This window comes from Saprolegnia parasitica (assembly GCF_000151545.1).
Source record: "Saprolegnia parasitica CBS 223.65 unplaced genomic scaffold supercont2.28, whole genome shotgun sequence".
NCBI lineage: Eukaryota > Oomycota > Saprolegniomycetes > Saprolegniales > Saprolegniaceae > Saprolegnia > Saprolegnia parasitica.
Window position 1 is genome coordinate 193,079 of NW_012156422.1, and position 24,304 is coordinate 217,382.

Sequence of the window (24,304 nt, forward strand, 5' to 3'; positions counted from 1 at the left end):
GCCCCATGCAAGAGGTCATCGATGAAGGTCGGCCCAGGAACCCCGGGCAGGGCGAGCGCTCCCACGAGAATGCTGATGCAGAGTAGGATCATCGTATCATACGTACGAGATCAAAAAGTGCTCTCTCGCGGGACCTCGGCGCTGATGCGCGTGGACAGAAAGTCCCATCCCAGTCCTGTCCAATTACTCGTAGGACTGCTGCTTGTATCCGATGCGAGTTGCTCTCCCGACAAGATATCAAATCACTTGGGATGCTGTGCAGCTGAAGCCTACTTTATGCCCCAAGTACAGTGGCGGTTTATCGCTGGAGCTTTGCGCTCTACCCGCCGCCGTGTGGCCCGCAGCTACACGCACCAACCAACTCTATAGTATCGATATGTGCAAGAGTCGACCGGCTCACTGCTGCTGTACATGGTAATAGGATCATAACAAAAGGAAAGGGGTCCTTTAAGGAAAGGGGGATACTACATGACGAGGTGCAGCGGGCCGCGATGGAAGGCGACGTCGTCTAGGATCGATTCGAGCTGCTTGAGCTTCTCGATGCAGTCGGGCAAGTTCGGCTCCAGCGTTGTGAGGACGAGGCGCTTTGGCACGACGTGGTGGCTAACTTGAGCGAGGCTCCAGTGCCACGTGTGGTCGTGGCCCACGGCAAGTACCGAGATGGGCTGGTCGATGCCGTCATGGCTTGCTGTGCGCGCGTAGATCGCCTGGAGAACCTGCGCGTACCACGTTGGCGACGGCGTTGATGACGCGCACACGAGCTGGATGCTAGAGCACGGATGGAAGAGGAGCTGGCCCGTCCGCGGCAAAACGGCTCGACAGAGCTGCTCGAGGTACGCCTGTGTGTGAATGGAGGTGATGTAGACAGCGCCGAGGCGACTCGCGTGGGTGAGAAGCGCAAGTATGTCGGTGTCGAGCTGGCGCAAGGAGGCGGCGACGAGGTGGAACTCAGGCCCGTCCTTCGCGGCCGCGAGCGTGATGCCCTGAAGCCACGTCGTGGGGCAGAGCACGTTGGTCCAGTCGAAGACGATGGCCGAGACATACGGCAGCGACTCGCTCGTGTCCATGTCCGGCGAGATGGACACCATGCGCACGAGGCCTCCACGCTGCATGCTGCTGCCACCGGGACGACTTGTTGGAAAATGAGGAATTTCGAACCCGAGAATGTTGGCAACTGGCTCAAAAGATACTCTTTGCAAGCGCCGTCTGTCAACGGCGTCGCGACTGCGACCGGCAACGCGAGGTCGGCTACAGCAGCGCTACACGACCTGCTTCTGGCACATGGAGCTCTGATGCCCACGGAGACCGCCCGCGCCGCTGCCGCGAGCCTCCGACCGGCAGCGCGTCGCTTCGATGCGCACCTCGCCCTGCTCCATACAACGACCAAGATACCTTGTCGAGCCAATCACCATGATATCCTATCGCTGGCAGCTTCAAATGCTGCATCGTGAGCTGTAGCTGCTAGCTGAACGATGCATGCGTGGCCTATCCCTACGTGCCACCCTTGCGTGCCACCAAGCACTGCAGCTAAACACTGCAGGAAAATGGCCGCCTTTCTCCATGTACCTTGCGTCAATCAAAGTGCAGTGACCGTGCAAGCTTCCATGGAGTGATCCAAGGTGGTCATGCCGCAGTGTAGCATCCTCTTGCTCGTCTCCACTGGCGTGTCCCCACAGGTCGGTCGCCACACAGCTCAAGTTTCCCACGAACCCACGGGCTCGTCGATTTATCCGGATGACCAAAGGGTATCCGTAGATTTGCCACCATTCACGATGGCCAAGAAGCCGAGTCCGAAGCCACCGACGCCCGCCAAGGGAGCGACCAAGACGTCGAGCCCAGCCTTCTGGGTGCTAGCCATTGTCTTTGGCGCGCTCGCACTGTACCTTCGGTACCTCAACGCGCAGGCCAGCAGTGCGCTGCACCTTCCACGCCCGACGACCGTCGGTGTCCCCGCCCGCCACCGCTGGAACGTCTCGTGTTCCAACCAAGTACGCTACCCGCAGCGCCTTTCTCTGTGGCTCATGGATGACTTTTTTTGCAGTACCAGCCTTTTGTGCGCGGCTGCCACAAGCGTACCAAGTGTGGCCGCGCCGTGCGCGACGCGTTCATCTCGGACGCCGACGTCACCGCTCTGCGGGGCATTGCCGACCATGGCATGGCCGGCCGCTCGATGCTCGGTGGGCCCACGATCATGGACATCAACACGGGTGCGAGCGAACACGCAAACGATCGTCGCGAGCTGGGGCGTAGGCTTTGTCAAGGATGCCGACGGCTTGACCAACTTGTACCGGGCCGATCCGCCCACGCGCTTTAGCCGCTCCCAGTACGACCTCTACAAACGGTACGGAACCAAATGCATCGCAATATGTATCTTAGCTCTTCTTTTAGCACGATCGAGTCCATTCGGCAAGCGCTCATGGAGGAGTTTGAACTCTCGACGTTGTATTTTACGGCGCCGACGTTCATTACGCGCATCATCGGCAACGCCTCGTGGACCGCCGCCGAGATTCACGATGAGTATTGGTATGCCCAATGTCTTTGCTTCCGATGCAATCGAGTAAGGTCGAGGTAGGCACCCGCACGTTGATAAGAACAATACGTGGCACTACGACTACTCGGGGCTGGTCTATCTCTCCGACTACGGCATTGATTTCACCGGCGGCCTCTTTGCCTTCATCGACGACACGAAGAACCACACGTTTGAGCCGGCGCGAGGTAGACAAGCGTGTATTACCTCGTGGCGCGGGTCCATATGATCGATGTAGGTCGCCTCATGATGTTTCATTCGGGCATGGAAAACCTGCACCAAGTGCGACCTGTCGAGACGGGCGCGCGCTATGTCATGAGCATGTGGTTCTCGTGCGACGAGCGCAAGCAGTTCAAGAACTTTCTCGACGGCAAGATGCACGAGCGCTTTACCCGCGGCGACGACGAAGAAGCCTAAACGACCGACGCGCTCCACTCTTGACGCATAATCGACTCGAGGCACAGCAGTAAGATGCTGTGTGATCGTTCTTCAGAGGACATGACATTGAGTACCGGACTCTACTACGGGACTCGCGCGCAGCAGATTTCTGTCTCCGTCGTTGCGTGGCGGGCTTGGAGACGCTATGCAAGTGGCTTGCAGAGGACACATTTGCACAACTTGGCACCACACTCTACCAGCGGACGTGACACGGGGGCTTGGGTAGCGCTCAATTTGCAGTCATTTGACAAAGAAGAAAATGAACGGCGACCGGGAGAAAAATGAGCAAACGCGAAGTGAATTGACGGTTGAATCGGGTGCAGTAGTACAAATTCGTCGTTAAATCCCAACGATTTCCCGGGGAAATGGGTAATTACGAGCAATTTCGCTTATGAGTTCACGTGCGATGTGTTCACGCAGATACAGACGCGCAGTCGGCACCTTTATCACAGACCACAACTGGAGGCTCGGGTCAGACAGCATTCTCGACGATGCACAGCTCCAGTCCGCGACAACGGGCATATCAGCGTCGTTGAACTTGGGGTATGTGTACAGTACACTGCCGTTGCTCTCCCAGGTGTCTAGAGACGTCACAAAGAGCATTTATCTCCACAAACTTGCTTTTGTTCTTGGGTGTAGACTGGTTGCTATGTGGGAGACGTTGGCACATGAAAGATCCTTTGCTTGAAGGCTTCACTTTGCCTTACTAGGAAGAGGCAATCCTCCCTTGCAGCAATTGCCCTACATGGCTACTCTGAGTGGCTCGTCGTCTGTTTTCTCAGTCAAGAAAGATTCGCCGGCCGCGTTGAGGTTCAAGTTCAACGCATTGGCATTTCCCGGCTCACCCTTCGTCAAGACAAGAGGCAGTCGGCACCCAGGCGTGAGCAAATGCTTTGGATACAATACTGTACTCGTGCACCTGCTCGTGCACTTGAATCAAAAACTACAAGCTGGACATATTTCAATCTTGGATTAGAATCATGTCTTCTTCTCGCCGAATGGACCCATGGAAACGAGTTTGGACTCTGCTTGTCGCTCCGTCTAATCCATCGCTTTGCAGCGCGTGCACGAGATTCATTAGCACGTCGAGCCCAGCACTCTTGTTCTTCAACGAGTGCCGAGGCCACTTCTCCGTGGGTGGGTAGCCACCTACCCGGAAGAAGATGGCTTGATCCTTGAAGCCCACGGACGCTTCCCAGCACAGTGGGACGACCACCGAATCGGTCACGAGGCTCATTTTCAAATTGACGCCATGCTCACCGTATACGGCAACTGCGTGCAAACGCGCACTGTGTTTTCGGGGGACCACGCCTTCACGCGCTATGACTTTGAGCTCGTTTTTCCCGTAACGCAGCGCCGATGGACGGTCCGGAAGCGCTACTCGGACTGCCTCCGATTTCGACGGCAGCTGCAAAAGTGGGCAGCCCACGCCCGCGGGCGCATCGTGCTCCGCGTGCGCGCGCTGCTGGCAACGCCGTTTCCGCGCAAGCGCTTTGACAACTTGATCCACGCCGTGCTCTCGGAACGGTCCATCGGTCTCAAGCAGTTTGTGTTTGGACTCATGCACATTTACACGGACGCGTGCTGCCACCTCCACGACGACGACCCGGATCTGAGCGACTTGCACCACATGCTGCACGAGTTCTTGCAAATGCCGCGCGCGCTCTTGGGCGCGTGGAAGACGATGACCAAGCACGAGCTTCGGTTCCCGGACGACCAGTGCGCGATCTGTCTCGGCGGGTATTCGTTTGACGACGAAATGGTTGCGCTCTTGCCGTGCACGCATGCGTTCCACAAAGACTGCGTCTTTACGTGGCTGTACGAGTGCAGCAGCTGCCCGCTCTGTCGAGTAAAGATGGACTCGGTCCGCGTGCTTACGACGAATTAACAGGATATATAGAGTTAGTTGTTTAGGATAAGTGATACTACCTCGACGCTCATTGCAGGCGACGCATGTCGTCAACGACGTTGTAAAAATGCGTACTTTCAACTCGAAAAGTAAAAGCGAGAATTTGGATCCGAATCCGAACGACCGTTGGTATAGTCGGATGCGTGCAACTACGGTTTGGTCCTCCTACCGACCATATTGGCCGCGTGCTCGTGACACGTGTAGCACAATGCAGCAGGAAGTGCGACCAAGCGGGCGATTATGTGTGTCCTTGGACTGGTCGACCAAACCAGCATCCAAATCAGCAATCGAAACAGAACGTGTCTCTACGCCTTGAGACGTCTGATCACTTCCAATGCTGCACGAGCACCCGACGGGAATTATACCGGTAGTCCGCTCTCTAGCATGAAAGCACGTATTAATACGGTCAAAGGATGTAGTACACCCTTGGTAGCCACGTGATACAAAATGGACAGACTCATGGCGCTGTCCGATGGATTGTACTTTGTGCCCGACCACGGTGTCTAGGAAACCGCAGCCTATAAATTCAGTTTGCGCGCTGAGTACGCACGAGTGCGACAAGGAGTTTGTTTATTTGCCCTCCTTGGAGCACCCAGTGGATGCATGTGAACTCTGGATGCCATCGTTTGTAGTTGGCTGGCATGGCCAACCTCCATTGTGGGTACTACATGGTACGTTGCTGGCCTCGACAGCGATAGCCCTCTCGCTCAGAGCCAGAAAATAGACGCCAACTCAGTACCAATCAGACGACGCATCGCAGGTAAGCACAACGCGCCATCCCGTCTCTGTACGTGTGACTTACTTGCGCGTCTGTGTCCGCAACGTTGGAAAGCTCGCCGCCAGCGTTGGAATGAGCATCCGTGTCACATTGCAGCCAATCAGCGCCCGACCTTTCGTGTACGCCAATCAAATCACAGTGCGCGACCAATCAAATCGCTCGGCGCGCGACAAATTGCTCCCTGGGCGGGTGCCATTTCTAGATTTCTGTCATGCACCAAGGAGCGGTGTGCGTGGGCGTGCTTCTTGGCACCACCGCGCTGGCCATCGACCAGAACGATACGTCGTTGCTGACCAAGTCGGGGATCGGCATCTGGGTCGACCCGGCGACGCCAGATTCTGCGCGCACGATCCAGTCGTCGCGGGGCGGGACATGGACACTCGTCATGAGCGACGAGTTTGAGCAGGAAGGACGCAACTTGACGGCCGGCGAAGACCCGCTCTGGACGGCTCTCGACATCCCCGATGGTGTCAACCGCGCGTGGGAGATCTACACGCCGCACAACGTGTACACCAAGAACGGGCGGCTCGTCATCCGCGTCGACGAAGGCCCCACCGAGATTTCGTACTGGAACAGTTGGAGCGCCAAGCCCTCGTACGAGACCAAGACTATGGTACGAGCATATGTGTGTTTCACTTTGGTTAAGCCTCCCCTTAGTACTACACCGGCGGCATGGTGCAGTCCTGGAACAAGTTTTGCATCCAAGGCGGGTACATTGAGATCAGCACCAAGCTCCCAGGTGCCCTCAACGCCGAGTCATACAACCCACACATCGCTGGCTGGTACGACCCGACGCTCAAGAAGAAGGTCAAGTTGGCTGCCAATGACCGCATTCCCGACATTCAGTTTTACCCAACGTGGCCAGGTCTTTGGCTCATGGGCAATTTGGGCCGCGCGCTCTTTGCTGCCTCGACCAACCGCATGTGGCCATGGACGTACAACGAATGCGACGAGCGCTACGACAGCCATCAGCGCATCTCGGCATGCGATCCGAACCCTGGATTTGGGCTCAACCCACACCAGGGCCGGGGCGCCCCAGAGATCGACATCCTCGAGGGCGGCGGCACGGCGATCTCGACATCGATCCAGATCGCGCCCGGGATGCCGGACGAATACCGACGGATCTCGCCCAACGCGTTGATCGAGCACGGCAACATCAACTGCTACTACAACAAGGACTGCCAGACGCCCGGCGCCAACATGCCAGACGCGCCGACGTCGGCGTTTGCGGCCCGCGGGTACAAATCGTGGTACCAAGGTCTTCGGTACGCCGCCAACAACCGCTGCCTCCCGCGCCAAGCCGAAGTTCAGCTCTACGAGAGCGTTGCTGCTGCAAAAGGCCGTATCGTCTCCAACAAGTTTGACATCAAGACCATCTCGTCCGGTCGCGACGTCAACGCCGATTTGGGCCTGATCGATGGCGTCGGGCCGCTGCATTGGGGCATCAACTACAAGGGCACGTGCTTCCCGGTTGCGAACGGGTACATTGGCGGGTATCTCTGCGACCCCGACAGCACGAGTGCCAAGTGTGGCAATCCGCGCCTCGGCAGTGTCAAGACCAAGCAGATGGACCCGTTCGAGTACCAAATGGACGCCATCTCGGCCAACTGGGACATTACGTTTGAGCACTACATTCAGTTTTGGAAGTACCAGCTCGAGTGGTATTACCATGTGCTTAGTCCAACCACGTGTGATCTTATCGATGCGGGCTAGGGTCACCGGCGACGACGGTTACATCCGCTGGATGCTCGACGGCGCCGTCATCTTTGAGATTCCGTCCGCATCGCTGACCTCTCCGCCCCAAGGCGGGCGTGAAACCAACCCAAAGAAGCTCATGATCGAAGAGCCTAGCTACATCATCTTCAACGTCGCTGTCGCCGCCGCCTGGGGTGCGTCCGGTGTAAACCCGATGACAGAGCTCTAACCATTTGCTGTCGATTAGGCGCACGGCCGCCCAACGCTGACAATGGGTACTGCCGAGGCAACCCCACCAACATCACGCTCAACATCTGCAACTCGTTCCCGATGTTTATGGAAATTGACTACATCCGCGTGTGGCAAGACACGGCGACGATGAGCGTCGGCTGCGACCCGGCGTCGCACCCCACCAAAGAGTTCATCAAGGCGCACATTCTCAACTACACGGACGCGAAGAACCCGGATACGCCCGTTGTGGGCCGCGCGCCCTGCCACTCCCACGACGACTGCACGATCGCCGGCGACGTCGTCACGGGCCGATGCGTGGTCCAGCGCTGCGAGTGTTTGCCCAATTGGCTCGGCCCCCGCTGTACGCACTACGCCCCCAAATGGCTCGTCGACGGCGACATGAGCCACTTTGGCCCCGGTCGGAACGTCGTCATTGGCGTCGTGGCGGCAACCTTCGTCCTTCTCCTCTGCTCATGCTTTCTGCGCTGCCGCTTGCGACAGAAGCGACTTGCGCAGGAAGCCGACGCAAGACGCAACAAGCGCAAGGTCCCACCAGTCATCAAGAGCAACGAACGCATGGTATTCATCGACAACTCGAGAGAGTGCAGCTTCGACGACGAAGTACCGGTGCTGCGAGACGACCGCCATCGGTATTACTTGCCCAATTAACTTAATCTAGTCGATGCTAGTAGTTTGAAAAAGAGTATACTGTGTTTCGCAGTTGTTTGTCCTCGGGTGTTGCGTCCATCACACTTGGGCCCGAAACACGAATCCCGCCGTTCCGGAGTTTTTGTATGCCATCATGCGGCACCTAGTATCCGGATGACGTGGCGCGTTGTGGGTTAGGTGTCGTCGTGGCTGGCGCTTTGGGACAACAGCAGCACCTCATTTTCCATTTGTCAAGCAGCGGCATCGTGCGATGCCAGCCAAGTAGATTGTGTTCGTCTCGGTCCTGGCATGTAATTGCGCTTCACCGACCAACGACTAAGATCACACCACTTCGTGGCGACTGCGTGCTTGCAGACATCCGTGACGCATCGTCACCTGCTTCCGTGCTTCCAACAGACGTCGACGACGCTGTCGCCCATGTCGCGGCCAACACCTCGTTTTGGAAGCCGATGCACTTGGCGCAGTGGGCCGACACTGCAACGTCTGCGATGTGCGACGCCGCTCTCACGCGCCGCGCCAAGCGCTGTGTGTTTGTCAGCTTGACCACAGCGTATGAATATCGCAACGGCATCATCGACGAGTCGACAACCGAAACCAGTGCTACGGCGCCGATTCACTACTTTCGGACCAAGGCGGGCAGCCGAGAAGACAGTGCGAGCGGCCTAGCTGCTGTGATTGTCAGCCCGACACACCTTCTCGGACCACACGGCGCGCTCGTTGATGCTGATTTCACGCAACAATATTAGGGGGACTCAATAATATGACGGAGATTCCGCCGGGTGGCGGGTCGTTTACGTCGCCGAGGCGATCGTGGCAGTGGCCGCATCGGGCACAACTACATCTTGCACGGCCCGGCGGCGTCGCTTCAGAAGCTTGTGTTTACTGCGGGTTCGCTTTTGGGCAAATCGAAGCCACTGCTGCGCTTCAAGGGGCTACTGAACGAGTTTGTGGCGCTCTTCACGCGGCGTGAGCCCGACATCGCGTACGAAGGTGCCCTCGCGACGCGCTGTCATCCGACGGTGCAGTCGGGTACGAGCTGCTTCCCGTCGCTGAGAGTATTGCCAAAACGATCGACTGGCTGCGGTCCGAGAAGCACTTTCCGTAAAGGGCCGCTTTCGCGCTCATGCGACGTACAAGATCCCTTGAATGTACCATCACGATACACGTAGATTACCATTGCCCCATTCATTGCCCCATTGTGATCAATAATCCAACGCGAATAAAGTGCAAATTAGATCGCGTTGAAAAATGGAATGCATAGACTACAACAAAAGGCTTGTTATTGCGGCGACACGGTCGTCTTGACGCAGCGGAAGGTCGCAAAGACATCCGAAGCGGTGCGCGGGGCCCAGTGGCGGAATGTGCGCCGGCTGGCAATGCGTGGCAGCGTAGCCCAGCTCGCGCCAACGAGCACATTGTGGTCGCCATCACTAGGACATAATGCCATGAGTGCCACATTCGAGTCCTATGAAGACGTACAAGAAGGCGGCGGTGTGGACAGGGCAGAGCTCGCTCGGGGCAAACCCGTCGTGGGGCCCAAGGACGTCGCACGTCCACTCCCACGCATTTCCCGCATGCCACCCGGCAGGATTTTCTTCCACATGCGTCGGGACCCAGTGGCGCAGACCGACGTTGTGCCCGGTGCCGGGAAGACGCATCGCAAGCATCTCGGCTTCGTGCGGCAGGCGCAGGCCGACGGCCGTCGCATACGCATTCGCTTGGTCGAACGAGACATACACAGGCCAGGCGGCCGCGAGCTCGAGCGCGACGGGCCCGAACACGGTCTTGACATGCGCTCCGTCGGCAGTCCAGGACGCCGGCTGCAATACACCTGCGTCGTCGTTCGTGGCAGCAAGGAACGCGCGGTACTCGGCCACGGTCACCGGACGCGACTGCATTTCGTACAGTGCACTGTCGTCGATCTCAACAGTACGCGACGGACGCTCGTTGTCCCAGCCGTACGGAATTGACGGGTGGTCGTCGACGCCGTCGACGTCGTCGTGGCCAAGCACGACGTCGCCCGACCGAATCGGTACGTACGAAGCTGGTGCGACCGGCGCCGGCGCCGCAAAGCGCGGGTGGACGAGGTGTGGCGGCGGCTGCACGCCATCGCACTGCACGAGCAGCGCCAGAAACGCCTAGAGATCAATCGTATATGGTCAGCCAGGTCGACGAGATAGTTTTGTTGTACTTCGAGCAAGAGGGCACTTTGTTCAAAGCAGAGCCAGAGCACACGGCGCATTTCCGACGGAAGGCCGTTGCCGTAGAGCAATCGGATGCGCGTGCGGACGTCTTCCTGGTAGCTCGCGATGGCATCGAGGTCGGGCCACTCGGTTGCGCTGGCATCGGCTCCAAAGACGTCTTGCATGCTGGCAGGCGCCGTCACGGGCTCGTCCATCGCTGCCGCGACGTGGGCATCGATGAACGCCGGCACGTGACCAATGTAGTACACAAACGGCGGTCGCCCGGCCACGGGCGCCTCGAGATAATGGTCGCTAGGCAGCATCTGCAACATGACGACGTCCAGCGCCGCCCACAGCGACTCCCATTCGATGAGCGTCGGCGCTTGGTTCGAACGGGGCGCGGCCGTCGCCTTGGCATCCCAGCTGCGCCAGAGGTTCTCGAGGTCTTCGAGCGACGGTGCGTGCTTGAGCCCCGACGCTTTGACCGTCGGCTCGAGCGTCAGCAGCGGTTTCTGGACCAAATACGTGGCGTACTGAGCGTTCGTCCACGTGGCCGCCGGATAAAACGGGCTGAGAAGCTCGTCAATCGCCGATGGCGCCAGCACCGTGTCAATGAGGTACCAGCCGTCCTTCGTGTCGGCATCCACGGACGCAGCCTTGAGGAAGAGCGACTCGTTCGTCGCGTCTTTCAACGAGGCTTTGTGGCACTCGAGCGCGCCGGCCGGCTGAAGCAACTCGGTGAGCACTGGAAGAACCGCATCCGGCTCGACGAGAGATGTCGGAAACGTGCACAAAAGCACGTCGTCTTGGCGCAAGTAGGACGAAGCGAACGGGTCCAAGACCGTGTGGGCCTCTTCAAGCGTCAAGTGCGCGAGCGAGAGGAGGTAGGTGCGTCGCGCCGTGAGTGGGAGCAGCTCGAGCGAGTCGACGAGGGCGCCGGCGACACCGGTGCACTCGATCTCGGGGCACATCGACGAGACAGCTTCAATGAACGTGTCCAAGGCGTCGTCCGTGTCGGCCACCGCGCAGTACGTCACGTGGTAACCGAGCGCTTGCGCCGCCTGTAGCAGCGCTGTGGTCGCTGGCACCGACCTAGTTGGCATAAGCTTTGTCGTGAGCACGAAGCATCAAGCAGGAGATGAAGGTACCGGACACCAACTTCAACAATGCACGCGCCGTCGACTACACTCGCCGCGACGACGTCGGCGACGTACCCGTCGTAGGCGTTGTGGCCCGACGGAAGGTAGCTGTTGGCGGCCAACGACGACGTCGGGAGCTTGTACACTTGGGCGCGCGGAATCGCTCCGTGGGTGCACTTGGCGTCGAGCGGCGCGAGGTGGTGGAGATCGACGATTTCTTCTTTGGCGCGCGCGGACGACGACCGGCGGAGGCGAGGCGCAGTGGTGGGCACACCCATGGTCTTGTGCGAATTGATGCGACGATTGCAAAATGATAAGCATGCTTAAGCATGCTTGATGTGTTGGAAGATTCCTCGCCAACTTCAAGCGGGCAAGGTGCAATTGTTGCGTGTTTCTCGCGCCTGCAAGGATGGGTCGTTGCATGGAGCCAGCACCGTCGATGACGAGAACCAGGTTGCGCTTGTATTTTGTATGCTCGACAGTGTCTTTGCCGCGACAGGTGTGTGAAAGCACGCGTCGTCGGTGTCGTGGGTGCGCGAGGATCGACGCACGCAGCTGCGACTCGAGTACCTTGACAAACGAACCCAAGAGTCGACGACGCCCGGACAGAGCCTAATTCTCTAACTCTGTCGCTTCCATTTTATAGTCCGCTTAGTTTGCTTGCTGATTCAGACTGCATCAAGCGTAGTAAGCTGGAGGTAGTCGTAGATCTTGGTGGCGACGCGATCGCCTTTTCGATGGATTTCCGATAACGTGATTTGATAAATTCAAAGCCAATCATAGCAGTGTATCGAATATAAAGCCGTATGATTTGCCTGATTTTGGCCAATCGATACGCACCATTGGGCTGGTCGGTCGTATCCTTGCCGCCAGTCCAGAGGAGGAGCTGGCGGAGCTCTAGACTGCAAGAAAGCCGTGTGTTTATGGTTCTGCTCGAATCTTCCTACGGCGTTGCATGCATCTGTGTCTAACCTTAAATCTCCCATCTCGCGCCCCTAGAGCATACACTATTACCAACCTCTTCACCACGATGATTTGCGCGAGTACCCAACTCTCCGACAACGTTGCTGCTGTACGAACCATGTTATCCATACAATCACGAGTCTCTAATGAAAAAGACATAGCAACGACCTTCGCTTTTACGTCGTGTCGGCAAGCTGTTCGAGGCGGGCCTTCAAATCGAATGGGACTTTCCAGCTTGGGATCTTGCAGCCCAAGGCGCGCAGCCGCTCGATTAAGTGGATAAACTTTTTGGTCGGACCGGCCTCGCCCCCGAGGCCTTTGCCGCGGCGCAGACACTCTTTCGAGACGATGAAGTGGAACGTTTGGTGGGGCCAGGCGACGCCAATGTACTGGTCGTCCCACGCGAGCGTCGCGACTTCGTTCGAGTCGGTGAACCGGAGCTTCTCGGCGCCGACTGGCTGCTGTGCATGGGTGCCCGGCGTCAAAAGCGTGTGCTGCATGATGTGGCACACGAGCTGCGTCGTGGTCGCAAACCCGGCAAAGCCGCCGTGCGGCCGACCTGGCGCACTGTGCGGCGCGTGAAAGGCATAGTCGGCGTCGGGATACGTCGTCGCAATGAGGTGCCACGTCGCATCCGGGTACTCGTACGAGAGCGGGAGGTGCGACTGGTACAGCGGCACGCCCCATGTGCCAAAGAGGCGGTCCTTCTCGATGCTGGCTTGGCAGTCGAAAATAAACAGATTCCATTCGCTGTACGTGGCCGCGTGCGTGCACGGCACGGCTTCGCGAATGCGCAGCACGGTCTCTGCCATTTCCCGCTGGTTCGCCTCGTGGCGCGGGGCGTTAATGAGCTCCTCGAGGCGATCACAAAGGCGCCGCGTCTGCGGATAATCCTCGCGTCCGATTTTATGCAGGGCTCCGATGCGCCAGTGCTCGTTCCAATCAAAGTTGCGGTTGATGAACGAGAAGGCTTCCTGGAGCCCCGGCACGCGCATCGCGACATCGTTCGCGAACGCAATGAGGTAGCTCAAGTCGGTCGACGACATGTCCCAGAGAAACTTGATCGGGCCGAACATCCGCTCCTGAAAGCACCACGCGCGCTCGAGGTAGTCGCGCGGAGGCATCTCGAGGCGAAGGTACGGGCCAAGCACGACAGACGTTGCGTTGGCGTAGATGTTGCCCATGATGTTGACCTGCGCGACCTTGTCGTCGCTGCTGCTCTGGTCAATGCACACGTAGTCGAGCCAGAGGCCTTGGCCGAGCCGCGAGAGAAGCGCTTCGAGGTTGCCGACTTCGGCGTCGAGGAGCTCGCACACGTACGGTGGTTCGTTGTCGCAGTGCACAGTGAACGTCTGCGTCTCGTTGCGGTCCTGCCACCGGTGCGAAATGGCGTGGTGCGCCGGCGAAATGTCGGCGCGCGTGCAGTGGATCGTCGCGTCGTGACGCTGGATCGAGAGAATCACCCGCGCCTGGGCGGCAGGTGCATTGTCCGTCATTGTCGAAGGAATGTGCGTCGCGTACGATGACGTGGGCGGCGCAACTGGCGCCATCGTCGCACCGTCCAGAACACTGCCCGCGCTGCCCATCACTTGTCGGTTGAAATGCGTGAGGACGAAATCCAGAAAGATCGCGTTTCAGATGCCGGATACGGTGAAGCGGACGAATCATAAGACGATAATGACCAACAATCAAATGTCAGACACATGGCATGAGCAGCCCACATCCACTAGCGACCCACACAAACTTCTGTCGAAGCGTCGGCACGACCACCCGTCAATGTGAGATTCCAGGTTGTTGGCACCTGTAGCCTAGTACAAGGAATGCTCGAGGCATCATGCAATGGCATGAGCTCGCACTCGGCCAAGACGTCGCCAGCTCGAAGTACAAGTACGCTTTTAGGCCATCCGACACGTCACGGCTCTACCACGCTCATTCGTTGGCCCATAGCCCCACGAATGCCACAAGCATCGAAGCGACTACGTTCTTACTAACAGGGGTACAGAAATTGCTGGTATGTACCCCTGGTTACTACCGGTAGTAGTCAAATTGTCCATTTTCAATTGCTGGTGCGTTGCCTGCAGTTGCCACGCGGGCCGAAACAGTCGCGCGTATAATATAAAACGCATTTTAATGGCCTGTCGCGACGCCATACCATAGCATTCGGAGGTTGTTCGCACTTTGTGTTTGAATAAAAAGACGCGCAATTCAATGGCGCGTGTGATCGCCAAGTGGCGGGAACATCCCGATGAGCCAATCGGATCCCGCGAAACACGAGGTTCTTCTAACGAGGTGAGCAGTTGGTGGCCTGGACTTGTAATTAGAACGCCGGGACATCCGCGCGGGCTGCGGCAGATCGCGCGAGGGGTCATGAGCAGCAGCAGTAGCAGAAGTCGGGACGAGCACCATGGAGCGAGCGCCGACGAGATGGACGACAGCCACGAGGAGAGCCTCGACGAAGGTGCATCGGACGAGGACTTCGCCCCAAGCAGTGACGACGAGGCCGGCAACACGTCGGACGCGGAGATGGACGACGTCGATCGCCATGCGACGACCCACGCCACGAGCACGTCAACGACGTCGAGTCCATCCTGCAGCAGCGACGAACGCAACGAAATCAAGGAGCTGCATGCGACCGCCACGCTGCGTCGACAACTCTTTGAGCGCTCGGGCGAGCTCGTCGACGGCCCGATCTCGGTGCAAGCACTCGGCGAACTCAAGCTCGAGACGACGGGGTCCTGGACGACGTCCGAGTTGTTTCCGATCGGGTTCGAGACGCGGGCGCTCGTGGATGGCATCGCGTGGCGCTGCAGCATTCAACTTGCAAAGGACGACGCGCAGAAAGGGCCTGTCTTCCAGGTGCAGCTCGCGAAGGCGCCCGCCATTGCGTTTCGATCGTATACGACCACCAAGGCGTGGGCAAAGGCAATGGCGTTCCTCGACGATGCATCCGAAGACGAGAAGGACCATTGGCGAGAGGCGACGGGTGCGACGTCCGAGAAGGTCCACGACGGGTTTGGTCTGCATCGAGAATGCATTGCGCGCACGCTAGAAGGTCTTCCGCATGTGCTCGAGTGCGATGGGTACCTCTTTTGGGACATGCGGGACGGCCGCACGTTGAGCGCGACAGATCTCGCGACGCAGAAGGCGACGTTGACCAAGCAGCTCGAAGTGCAGGACGAAGCTCGGCAGCGGGAGAAGCGCGCGATCCGCGCCAAGGCGCGACAGATGTACGAAGAAGAGAAAGCGCTCCAAGCACAGCACGAGCAAGCGTCCGCAACCAAGAAGCGGCAGCAGCAGGTGCTCAAGACGCAGCAGAAGCAGCAAGCCTCGACGCAAAAGAAGATCGACGCGCTCCGACAACGGCGTCAGCTGCTCAAAGAGCAAGAAGTGCTGCGAACGACCGGCATCGACTGGCGGGCGCCCATGGACGCGAGCAAGACCAACGTCCTTTTGCAGTTTGTCGACGACGAGATCGCGAAGCGCAAGGAGCTCGCCGCGGCGCACACGCGGCATCTTGCGATCGTCGCGGCGTACGATCTGGCCAAAGCGCACACTGAAGCGACTCGGATCGAGCCGCCTGCGCCGATGCCATTGGCGGACCCCGTGTCGCCGTCGAGTGCGACGACGCCTCTGGACTTTTTGACGCCGTTCACACCCGAGGTACAGCGCCAATTGTTGTGGCTGTGGGACTTTTTATACCAGTACGCTGACGTCCTCCGGCTCCGGGCGGTGCCCCCTCTGGCCTACTTGTGCCACGTGGTCGCGCTTCACGACGGGTCGCTTCCAAACGGTGACTCGATCATGGAAGAGATGAGCCACGGGAGGTGCCTCGCGACTCTGCACGCCTTTTGCTCGACGTGCTGCTCCAAGAGTACACGCCGTACTTGCAGCTCTCGGTCACCGACTACAAGAAGACGCGGCCTCTGAACGTCATGACGTGGGTCGAGGTCGCGCGCCACGTGTGTATGGTAGCGTTTGACGTGGACCGCGGCGACGTCGACGGCAACTTTATCAAAATGCTCAAGGGCAGCAAATCGTCCAATGAGAGCAGCGTCCTGCCCATGCGCGAGACGCTCGTGAGCCGTGGCCGAGAGCTACTCACCGCCAACCCGGCCGCTTTACCGGGACTGCTACCCACGATGACCGAGGCCGTGCCGCCGCCGCCTTTGGTTGAGCCCTGCTATGGCCTTGTCGTTCCTGCGCCGTGGGATGCGTGGGGCCTCGTGTGGACACAAGTGGATGGTACCATACGCGTCGAGCTCGTGCCCGAGACGGCCGACGCTGCACTACGAGACAAAGTCGGTGTCAACGATCAGCTCCTCTGTATCAACGGCATCGAGGTACTACATCTCGGCACCAGAACCATATGGCACTCATGCTCTATTGTAGATCCCACTAATGACGAGCTTGCAAGAACTGGACGAGATGATCGAAGACATGGCAGCGCCGTTTGGGTGCATTTTTGCAAAGGCCGAACTCGTGGCGTCGGTGCCAGCCAAGCCGAAAGCGTCCAGCACGTCGAGCAAACTCAAACGACTCGGAACCGTGCTCAAGATCCTGCAAGGTACATCAAATTTCATAGAATGTGAAATGAAATTGTCGTACAATGTAGCCAAGGACGCTGCGCAGCCGTTTAGCCACCCAGTCGACGCAGATTTGTATCCCGACTATTACACAATCATCGCCGAGCCCATGGACCTCGGAACGATCGAAGACAAGATCCGCGACAACGAGTACGACGGCGACGACGACGTCGATGGTGTCGTCGATGACGTGCAGCTCATTTGGAAAAACTGCTACGAGTACAACGGCGAGCAGGCCGACATCTCGAAGCTCGCGCGGAAGCTCTCAGCGGCCTTTGACCGGCTGTGCCGCGACTTCGTGCACACGGAGGCGCCCAACTTTTCTGCCAAGGTGGAAGACACGTGTCGCCAGTGCCACGGCGTCTTTTTAAAAGCACAGCTCCTCCTCTGCGACCGGTGCGATGCGCCGTATCATACCGTGTGCACGTCGCCGCCGCTCGCGTCGATCCCGAAGGGCGAGTGGTACTGCCCCGACTGTGCGCCGCTGCAACCTCCGCCGCCTGAAAAGTCGGAGGACGACGTGAGCGAAAGCGACTTGGCGCAGTTCGAGTCGGGCCTCGCGCACGTCGTGCGACTCTTGTCCAAGGACTCGTACGCGGAGCTGGTGCGCTCCATACTTCTTGTGCGTATGGGTGTGGTAACCATCTCTACATAGACGCTTGAAGACCGTCTCCTTGTGCTCACGACACTCTGCGAGCTCGTGCAATCGACGTCGGCCGTGCAGAGGTACCTATCACGTGGTCAACGCATCGTGCGAGCTCATCACGTCTTTACTAGCATCATGCATATCGTCGAAGACCACGCCGAGGACCAGCGCCGGGCGCTCGCGGCGTCGTATGCCGACTGTGTTCGCGACTGGTATCGATTCGGCCACGTTCGTCTCCCCACTGTCCGGGCCACCGAGACACTCACCATCAACGGCGAGTCACGCGAACTCTCGGATGACCTCCTCGCGTATCTCAAAGCGAGGTGCCACGCGCAGCTCGAGCACACTACGCTGCCCGCGCCGTTCAACTTTGACGAAACGTCGGTGAAAACCGAGCCTGAGAGCGACGACTCGGACAGCGAGGATGAAGAAGACGAAGACGAAGAGTGGGCCGTGGCCATTCTGGAAGCGCATGGTGACGCCAAGCTCGCCGCGCATGGTTTGCCAGCGGAGTCGATCGATGACATTGACACACGGGTGTGTGTCGCTTGCCAACAGCCCGCTGGGAGTGTCCTCGGATCGCTCGAGACGGCGTGGCAGGCGCCCGAGACCCTCCGCGTCTCGAAGACTCTCGCGACGTTTTCACCGCCGACGCTGGACGTTGAGTGGAACATTTGCATTTGGGCCGATGACGCGCTACCGTTTGAAGGCGTTGTGCTTGACAGCGACGGGCAGCTCGTTGTGTCGAGTGCTAATGACGCGTCTGGCCTCACGGACGGCGACGTGCTCCTCGGTTTTGACGCCATTCAAGTGCCGCTAAACGCCGACGCCCCGCGCATTCTCGAGCAGCTTCGCGCAACGTCACGTCCGCTTGTCGTCTACTCGTGTGCCAAGACCGCCGTCGTCCCTCGGTCCGAGTACGCGCTCGTGCAACTGCCAAGTGTCTCGTTGGATGCGCCGTCGCTTGTCGAGACGAGTGATAGCGTGCATCTTCCGGGGACGCTAACGGGGTTCTGTGCTCTCAGCGGCGTCTTCTTCCCGTGGGATGTCGTGTACGCGATCAACGGGTCGCGCGTAACGTCGGCGGCGACGGCCAGTGAGCTCTGGCGACCACAGAGCACGGTGCTTCTTCTACGCAACGCGTTTCCGCGCCGCCATGGGCCGGTGCTTCCGACATTGCCGTCCAAGGTGTCACCGGACGCGGTTGCGTCACAGATCCTACAGTGCCATGCATATGAGGTTCAGTTTGCACCCGGGCCGCTCGGTCTCGCACTCGAACTTGAGCACCACAAGGTGTACGTGCGGTCGCTCACGGCCATGAGCCAAGCGACGGCGAGCAAGTGCATCGAGCCAGGCGACCTCATCGTATCGCTCCAAGGCAAGTCGCTCGGGCAACTCAAAGAGCTCACGGACTTTACGGATCTAATTCGACGCCTTCCGCGCCCGATTACGCTCGGTTTCGTGCGCCAGGCGCTGCACCGGCACCGTCGTCGTCCGAGGGCCGCCCACCCCACACGACATATTTGCTGGCGGCCCACCTCGTCCGGTGTGAGATCATCGACTTTGACAACCGGCTCATTGTGCGCTCCACGGGCGGCGTGGCACTGCACGGCGTCGCACCCGGCGACACGCTCGTGCAGCTCAATCGCGTCGACATCCGTGGTATGCGCCTTGCATGGCTCCAGTCGCTGCTTCAGCAACTGCCACTCGAGAAGGAAATGGAAGTGACCGTGCTGCCTCGGATCCCTGCGGACGTTGACGTTCAGATTCACGCGTCGTGTGTCGATGTCCTCAACGACGCTCTCGAGGCCGCCGAAGACGTGCACGCCAAGCTGCTCGCGACCAAGTCGCTCGAGTCTTTTCTGCGGCACGTCGGGCCGCGCACGATGACGGTCGGGAACGAGTACTTTCATTTTGGTGGCGACCCCCGAGTGTTGTATCGGTTCCAAAACGGCGTTTGGTCCAAGATTCCGCAGGTACGTTTTGACCACACGTGTGTGTTTGCGTCATGGATTACGCGTAGGTGGCGGCGTACACGGCGGCCTTGGATGACAAGGCGCTTGCGGCACGACTGGACGCGCTCTGTGCACCGATTGCGTTGCCCAAGACAGGCCCGTTCTCGATGCGTCCGCTCATTTCGTCGGTCGGGGACCCGGTGCTGCAGCACGAAGCGTACGTGATGTTTTGCGGCCGGCAGTACTACCTCGGCACGTTTGGGTCGCTCGCGGATGCAGAAAAGGCGTACAGCGTCTGCTGTCTGCGCTACGAGTCACACCAGCAATTTCTCGCACCGTTCACCAACTCGACGTTTCCGCGATTGCAGCTGCCGACGCTCAAGGCCGAAGAAATGCTCCGGCGCCTCGCGGGCACGCGGCGCCACGAGTCGCTCTTGACGCTCGAGCTGCAAAATCTGCTGCGGTACAGCATTCGTGCACGGGCGCCGCCGGTCAAGCCGCCGCAGATCTCGGTACCGCGTCCGAGGCCGTCGCCCATGCACATACAGCAACAGCAACAGCAGCAGCAGCACCGCATGCAACAGCAGCACTACCAGCAAATGCTCCAGCAGCAGCAACAACAGCAGCAGCAGACGCAGCAGCAGCAACACGTGCACCAGCCGCAACTGCAGCATCAGATGCAAATGCAGCAACTCCATCTGCAGCAGCAGCAGCAACAACAGCTTCAGCAGCAGCAGCAACAGTACCAGCAGCAACAGTACCAGCTGCACCAACAACAGCAGCTGCAACAACAGCAGGTCCAGCAACACCAGCACACCAAGAAGCGCCCAACGCCGTCGTCGTCCCCGCCGTCGTCGACCCACGCGTCGCCGTCGCAGAAGAAGCAAAAGACGAAAGAGTCGCGTCTCCTGCAGCAAATTCAGGCGCTGGAGGAGCACAAGAGCCTCGTATCGCAAGCGTGGTCCAACTTGTACCATGGCAAGTCAGCTGAAACTAGTGCGGGTCTCATTTCGGGGCTGCAGAACACGCTCACGGCGCTCAACGTGCTCGCAACGCACCTCTCGCGACACCCAGGCGACGCGCCCAACCCGCTCTCGTTTGTCGCACTCCACCACGCAGTCGTCATGGTCATCGTGTCGATTTTGCTGTTGCAAGCGATGGCGAAGGCACCGTCGACGCCGTTCTCGCCAATGGAGCTTCAAGTGCTGCAGAGCGGGTGCCACATTGTGCTTTCGTCGCTCGACGCGACGATGCATCCGACACGACACGACGCTGCGATTGGAAAGTGCGTCGGGTTCTACAACGCGCTGAGCGGCTGGAGCAGCCATGCGCTCGTGCCGCCCGACGTGCAGAACATGCTGAGCACGATCCAGACGTTCTTCCTCTCGTCGCTCTATTTGCACGACGCCAACGGAGCCTTGCAGCCAAACACGACATGTCGCCCGCTCTTTGCAATGCTGAGCACGTCGCAGCCCAAGCAGCACTTTACGCCGCTGCCGATCATGCTCACACAGGAGCTTTGGAAGCTCCAGACGTGCCAGACTGCGTACGAGAAGCAGGTCAAGAAACTCATGAAGGGTGCGGTCGCCGCGTCGTCGCCGCCACCGGAACCGACCAAGCCACATGAGAACCCGGGCGCGATCCCCAAGTACCCGCCGACGGCGCAGCCCAACGGTGTACCGCCGGCGAATCCGAGCCCGGACGATGTGGTCGTGAGCTTCACCCACGGGCCGCTCGGCATCATCATCCAGCAGGAAGTCGACTCAATCATGGTGTCGTCGTTTTCGTCGGATCCGCAAGGCCAAGCGGTCAAGAGCGGCGTCGTCAACATCGGGGACATGATCGTCGCCGTCAACCACGAGCCGATCTCCGTCATCGGTATTGAAGGTTTCAAGCAGGCCGTGACGTCCGGCATCCGGCCGCTCTTGATCACGTTCCGACGCCAATCCAACGCGGCACCGCCGGCCAAAGCACCGGCCACGAACACGACGCCGGCGCCTGAGACATCGGACCCCAGCAAACGTACGTTGTCCTGTAGGCATGGATTGATGCTATGTATGATGCACCATCACGTCTAGTGCCACTGCCCATGGAGTCCGCCTTTGGCTCGCTTTTTGACGCGCAAGGCCAGGGGTATCTTAACGGTGCGCCGCCAATGGGGTACTTTGCGGCGCCCAACACGGAGTTTGCCGACTTTACACCTGCGCCGATGCTCAACGCGATGATGTACAACCAAGGTATGTACCCGACGCCCGACCCGACGGCGATGTGGGCAGCCACCGATCCGACGGCCATGTATGCAGCCACGAACGGCGCGACGACGGCGGCACCGAACAACATGTACTACAACATGTACGCCGCCCCGTTCCCGGGGTTTGAGATGCAGGCGCAAGGGGCCGAGTTCCACCCGTCCTCGGCGTTTTTTGACCCTCAGTTTTACAACCCACAAGCGTTCCGGTCGGGGCCGCCAGGCGTCGACTTTGTTGCTAACACGGTACATATTTCCCACGCCACCCGTGTGATGCTCAGCCAGTGAGATCGATAGGGATCGGCCAAGAAACCGCCCGTGAAGAAGACAGAGTCGACGCATCTCGCAAGCCTGAGCGGACGTCGATCGTCGCGCGTCTCCAAGAAACCCGACTCAGCTTTTGCTGCGAATGCCTCGCTGCCCTTGTCGACCGCGCAGTACGTCGCCGGTGCCGGCTACCAAGGCGAGTGGGCCACCGACAGTGTCCCCGGTCTCCAAAAAGTCGAGGGTGACGGGCACCTGGTCGCACTCTTGAAGGCGCAGCTGCTTGCGATCGAGGCTGCGCTCCCACGCGACGCCTTCCGCGACGGCAAGTGGACGACGCCGCTGCGCGTGGCGTGGGCTGAAATGATCGTGCGCGGCAATGGCGCCAAGTCACTCCTCGAAGCCGCGTTCGTGCTTGAGTGCCACGTTGACAGCGAGTTTCTCGACGCGCAGTGGAAGGCGCAGCCGCTTTTGACGCCCAAGGCGATGTTGTCGACCGCCACGCTGGCGTCGGCTGCAATGCGCATCCACGCACTCGACGACGCGCTCTCGTATGTCAAGCCGATGAAGAAGCCGGTGCCGAAGCGCAAGGCGGCACCGGTGCCCATGCTGCCGCCGCGGCCGTCGTCGGCGGCGGTATACGCTGGCATGCCGACCTGTCCAGAGCTGCTCGCGCTAAGTCCCGCCGTGGCCACCCAGGCTCGCAACCGCATGCAAGCCAGTCTTGCCCTCCCAGCGACCACCGACGTCTATCAAAAGGTACATGCGTCTTCGTCCTCCTCGATGTGTGGACTAAGCACGAAACGACTAGACGATGCAAGATCTGCGGGCCATGACGCAGCTACCGGACGCTGCACTGCAAAAGTGGTATGCACAGTGCCGTGAGGCCCAGCAGTCGTCTGTTAGTGCAAGCAGCAGTGCAGCGCCCGTGTCGGCGGCCACAGACGACCTCAAGCGCAAGTTGCCGTCTGCCGTGTCGTCGTCGACGTCAGGGTCGGTCACGAACGTGGCGATGAAAAAGGCCAAGCTACGCGGTCGGAAACCAAAGAACCTCGAGTACCGGTTTGTTATGGAGTCGGGTCACTACGGCATCCCACCGGCGGTCGCCAATGACCCAAAGCTACCGGAGCGGCTCCAGCTCCTCCTCGAGACGCTCAAGAAAACCCGGTCGCGGTCCCGTTCTTGCAGCCCGTTGACGCGGCTGTCGTGCCGACGTATGCCTCGGTGATTGCCTGCCCGATGGACCTGCACACGATCGAGACCAAGCTGCGACAAGGCGCGTACGCCGGCCAGTACGGCAACTTGTGCCTGGACATGGACCGCATTTGGACCAACTGCTTTACGTTCAACACACGCCAAGCTGAGCTCTCGTCGATGGCCCGTCGGCTCCGGTCCGTCTTTCATCGGCTGTTTGAGGCGTGGGTGCAGAAGACGCCGCCAGGAACGCCTGCGGCCGCGCTACCGAGCGAAGAGCAGTGCCGGAGCTGCAAGCGCGACGAGCGCAGCACGGAGCTTTTGCTCTGCGACTCGTGCGACGCGGCGTACCACACGTTTTGCATCGGCCTCGCCGAGATCCCGTCTGGCAACTGGTACTGCGGCAGCTGCGTCGAGAACCGCGAGCTGCACTGAAAAGGCTTATAGGAGTAGGAGTAATTGGCCAGACCACATAATCGTATATTAACCACCGTAGTAGCACAAAAGATGCTTCGCGTACAGCCTTGCCTTGCATGTCTGCGCAGCTGGTAGCATAAATTTACATGAATGTTGTAAGTTGATATTCATGAAATAAATATTAACTTTATATATTTGTTGGGTTAGCGTTCAAACGACAACGCTAAAGTCGAGTGACTCGAGCGTCGACAGCCACGTCATGTCGCTGCCGTCCAGCAGGTCCGCGCATACCGCCCAGTCAGTTGCGTCCACGCTCATGTCCTCGTCCTCGTGCTTGGTCGCATCCGACCCAAAGAGGTCTTCGAGGATGTCGAGCGACGGCAGCTCCATCACCGAGAGACTCTCGACCATCATCATTGGCGACATGGACGGCGACGATGACCGCGACGACGCCGGCGAGCCCTC

General features: G+C 59.3%; 8 protein-coding genes across 8 annotated transcripts; 5 read left to right on the top strand and 3 right to left on the bottom strand.

Annotated features, from left to right (window-relative positions):
* Nucleotides 1–427: 427 nt before the first annotated feature.
* SPRG_06853 (hypothetical protein) lies at nucleotides 428–1,132 on the bottom strand. The gene has a single exon (XM_012346320.1). The coding sequence runs from the start codon at nucleotides 1,110–1,112 to the stop codon at nucleotides 465–467; it is 648 nt and encodes a 215-aa protein (XP_012201710.1). The 5' UTR covers nucleotides 1,113–1,132; the 3' UTR covers nucleotides 428–464.
* A 620-nt stretch (nucleotides 1,133–1,752) lies between these two features.
* Nucleotides 1,753–3,024, top strand: SPRG_06854 (hypothetical protein). Its single transcript, XM_012346321.1, has 6 exons — nucleotides 1,753–1,988; nucleotides 2,042–2,207; nucleotides 2,251–2,341; nucleotides 2,389–2,523; nucleotides 2,573–2,715; nucleotides 2,766–3,024. Exons 1-6 carry the CDS (start codon nucleotides 1,773–1,775, stop codon nucleotides 2,942–2,944), a joined length of 930 nt encoding a protein of 309 aa, XP_012201711.1. The 5' UTR covers nucleotides 1,753–1,772; the 3' UTR covers nucleotides 2,945–3,024.
* A 1,188-nt stretch (nucleotides 3,025–4,212) lies between these two features.
* SPRG_06855 (hypothetical protein) lies at nucleotides 4,213–4,894 on the top strand. Its single transcript, XM_012346322.1, has one exon. The coding sequence runs from the start codon at nucleotides 4,218–4,220 to the stop codon at nucleotides 4,851–4,853; it is 636 nt and encodes a 211-aa protein (XP_012201712.1). The 5' UTR covers nucleotides 4,213–4,217; the 3' UTR covers nucleotides 4,854–4,894.
* A 969-nt stretch (nucleotides 4,895–5,863) lies between these two features.
* On the top strand, nucleotides 5,864–8,247 carry SPRG_06856 (hypothetical protein; the record flags this gene model as incomplete). The annotated part of the gene is made up of 4 exons (XM_012346323.1): nucleotides 5,864–6,265; nucleotides 6,310–7,313; nucleotides 7,366–7,541; nucleotides 7,595–8,247. The coding sequence occupies 4 exons, from the start codon at nucleotides 5,864–5,866 to the stop codon at nucleotides 8,245–8,247; spliced, it is 2,235 nt and encodes a 744-aa protein (XP_012201713.1).
* A 449-nt stretch (nucleotides 8,248–8,696) lies between these two features.
* Nucleotides 8,697–9,352, top strand: SPRG_06857 (hypothetical protein; the record flags this gene model as incomplete). The annotated part of the gene is made up of 3 exons (XM_012346324.1): nucleotides 8,697–8,898; nucleotides 9,052–9,237; nucleotides 9,273–9,352. 3 exons carry the CDS (start codon nucleotides 8,697–8,699, stop codon nucleotides 9,350–9,352), a joined length of 468 nt encoding a protein of 155 aa, XP_012201714.1.
* Nucleotides 9,353–9,526: 174 nt separating this feature from the next.
* On the bottom strand, nucleotides 9,527–11,401 carry SPRG_06858 (hypothetical protein; the record flags this gene model as incomplete). Its single annotated transcript, XM_012346325.1, has 3 exons — nucleotides 9,527–9,677; nucleotides 9,727–10,385; nucleotides 10,439–11,401. 3 exons carry the CDS (start codon nucleotides 11,399–11,401, stop codon nucleotides 9,527–9,529), a joined length of 1,773 nt encoding a protein of 590 aa, XP_012201715.1.
* Nucleotides 11,402–12,653: 1,252 nt separating this feature from the next.
* Nucleotides 12,654–14,156, bottom strand: SPRG_06859 (hypothetical protein). The gene has a single exon (XM_012346326.1). It carries the CDS (start codon nucleotides 14,116–14,118, stop codon nucleotides 12,709–12,711), a length of 1,410 nt encoding a protein of 469 aa, XP_012201716.1. The 5' UTR covers nucleotides 14,119–14,156; the 3' UTR covers nucleotides 12,654–12,708.
* Nucleotides 14,157–14,899: 743 nt separating this feature from the next.
* Nucleotides 14,900–23,975, top strand: SPRG_06860 (hypothetical protein; the record flags this gene model as incomplete). Its single annotated transcript, XM_012346327.1, has 11 exons — nucleotides 14,900–16,291; nucleotides 16,348–16,872; nucleotides 16,922–17,096; nucleotides 17,145–17,719; nucleotides 17,771–17,841; nucleotides 17,893–19,423; nucleotides 19,447–19,737; nucleotides 19,785–21,738; nucleotides 21,795–22,210; nucleotides 22,262–22,987; nucleotides 23,040–23,975. The coding sequence occupies 11 exons, from the start codon at nucleotides 14,900–14,902 to the stop codon at nucleotides 23,454–23,456; spliced, it is 8,073 nt and encodes a 2,690-aa protein (XP_012201717.1). The 3' UTR covers nucleotides 23,457–23,975.
* Between the last annotated feature and the right edge of the window lie 329 nt (nucleotides 23,976–24,304).

Bases quoted from the DNA above. Each gene is read 5' to 3' on its own strand.
- SPRG_06853 (XM_012346320.1), bottom strand. From the start codon at position 1,112: ATGCAGCGTGGAGGCCTCGTGCGCATGGTGTCCATCTCGCCGGACATG.
- SPRG_06854 (XM_012346321.1), top strand. From the start codon at position 1,773: ATGGCCAAGAAGCCGAGTCCGAAGCCACCGACGCCCGCCAAGGGAGCG. The intron at 1,989-2,041 runs GTACGCTACCCG...CTTTTTTTGCAG, and splicing joins ACGTCTCGTGTTCCAACCAA to TACCAGCCTTTTGTGCGCGG. The intron at 2,342-2,388 runs GTACGGAACCAA...CTCTTCTTTTAG, and splicing joins CAGTACGACCTCTACAAACG to CACGATCGAGTCCATTCGGC.
- SPRG_06855 (XM_012346322.1), top strand. From the start codon at position 4,218: ATGCTCACCGTATACGGCAACTGCGTGCAAACGCGCACTGTGTTTTCG.
- SPRG_06859 (XM_012346326.1), bottom strand. From the start codon at position 14,118: ATGGGCAGCGCGGGCAGTGTTCTGGACGGTGCGACGATGGCGCCAGTT.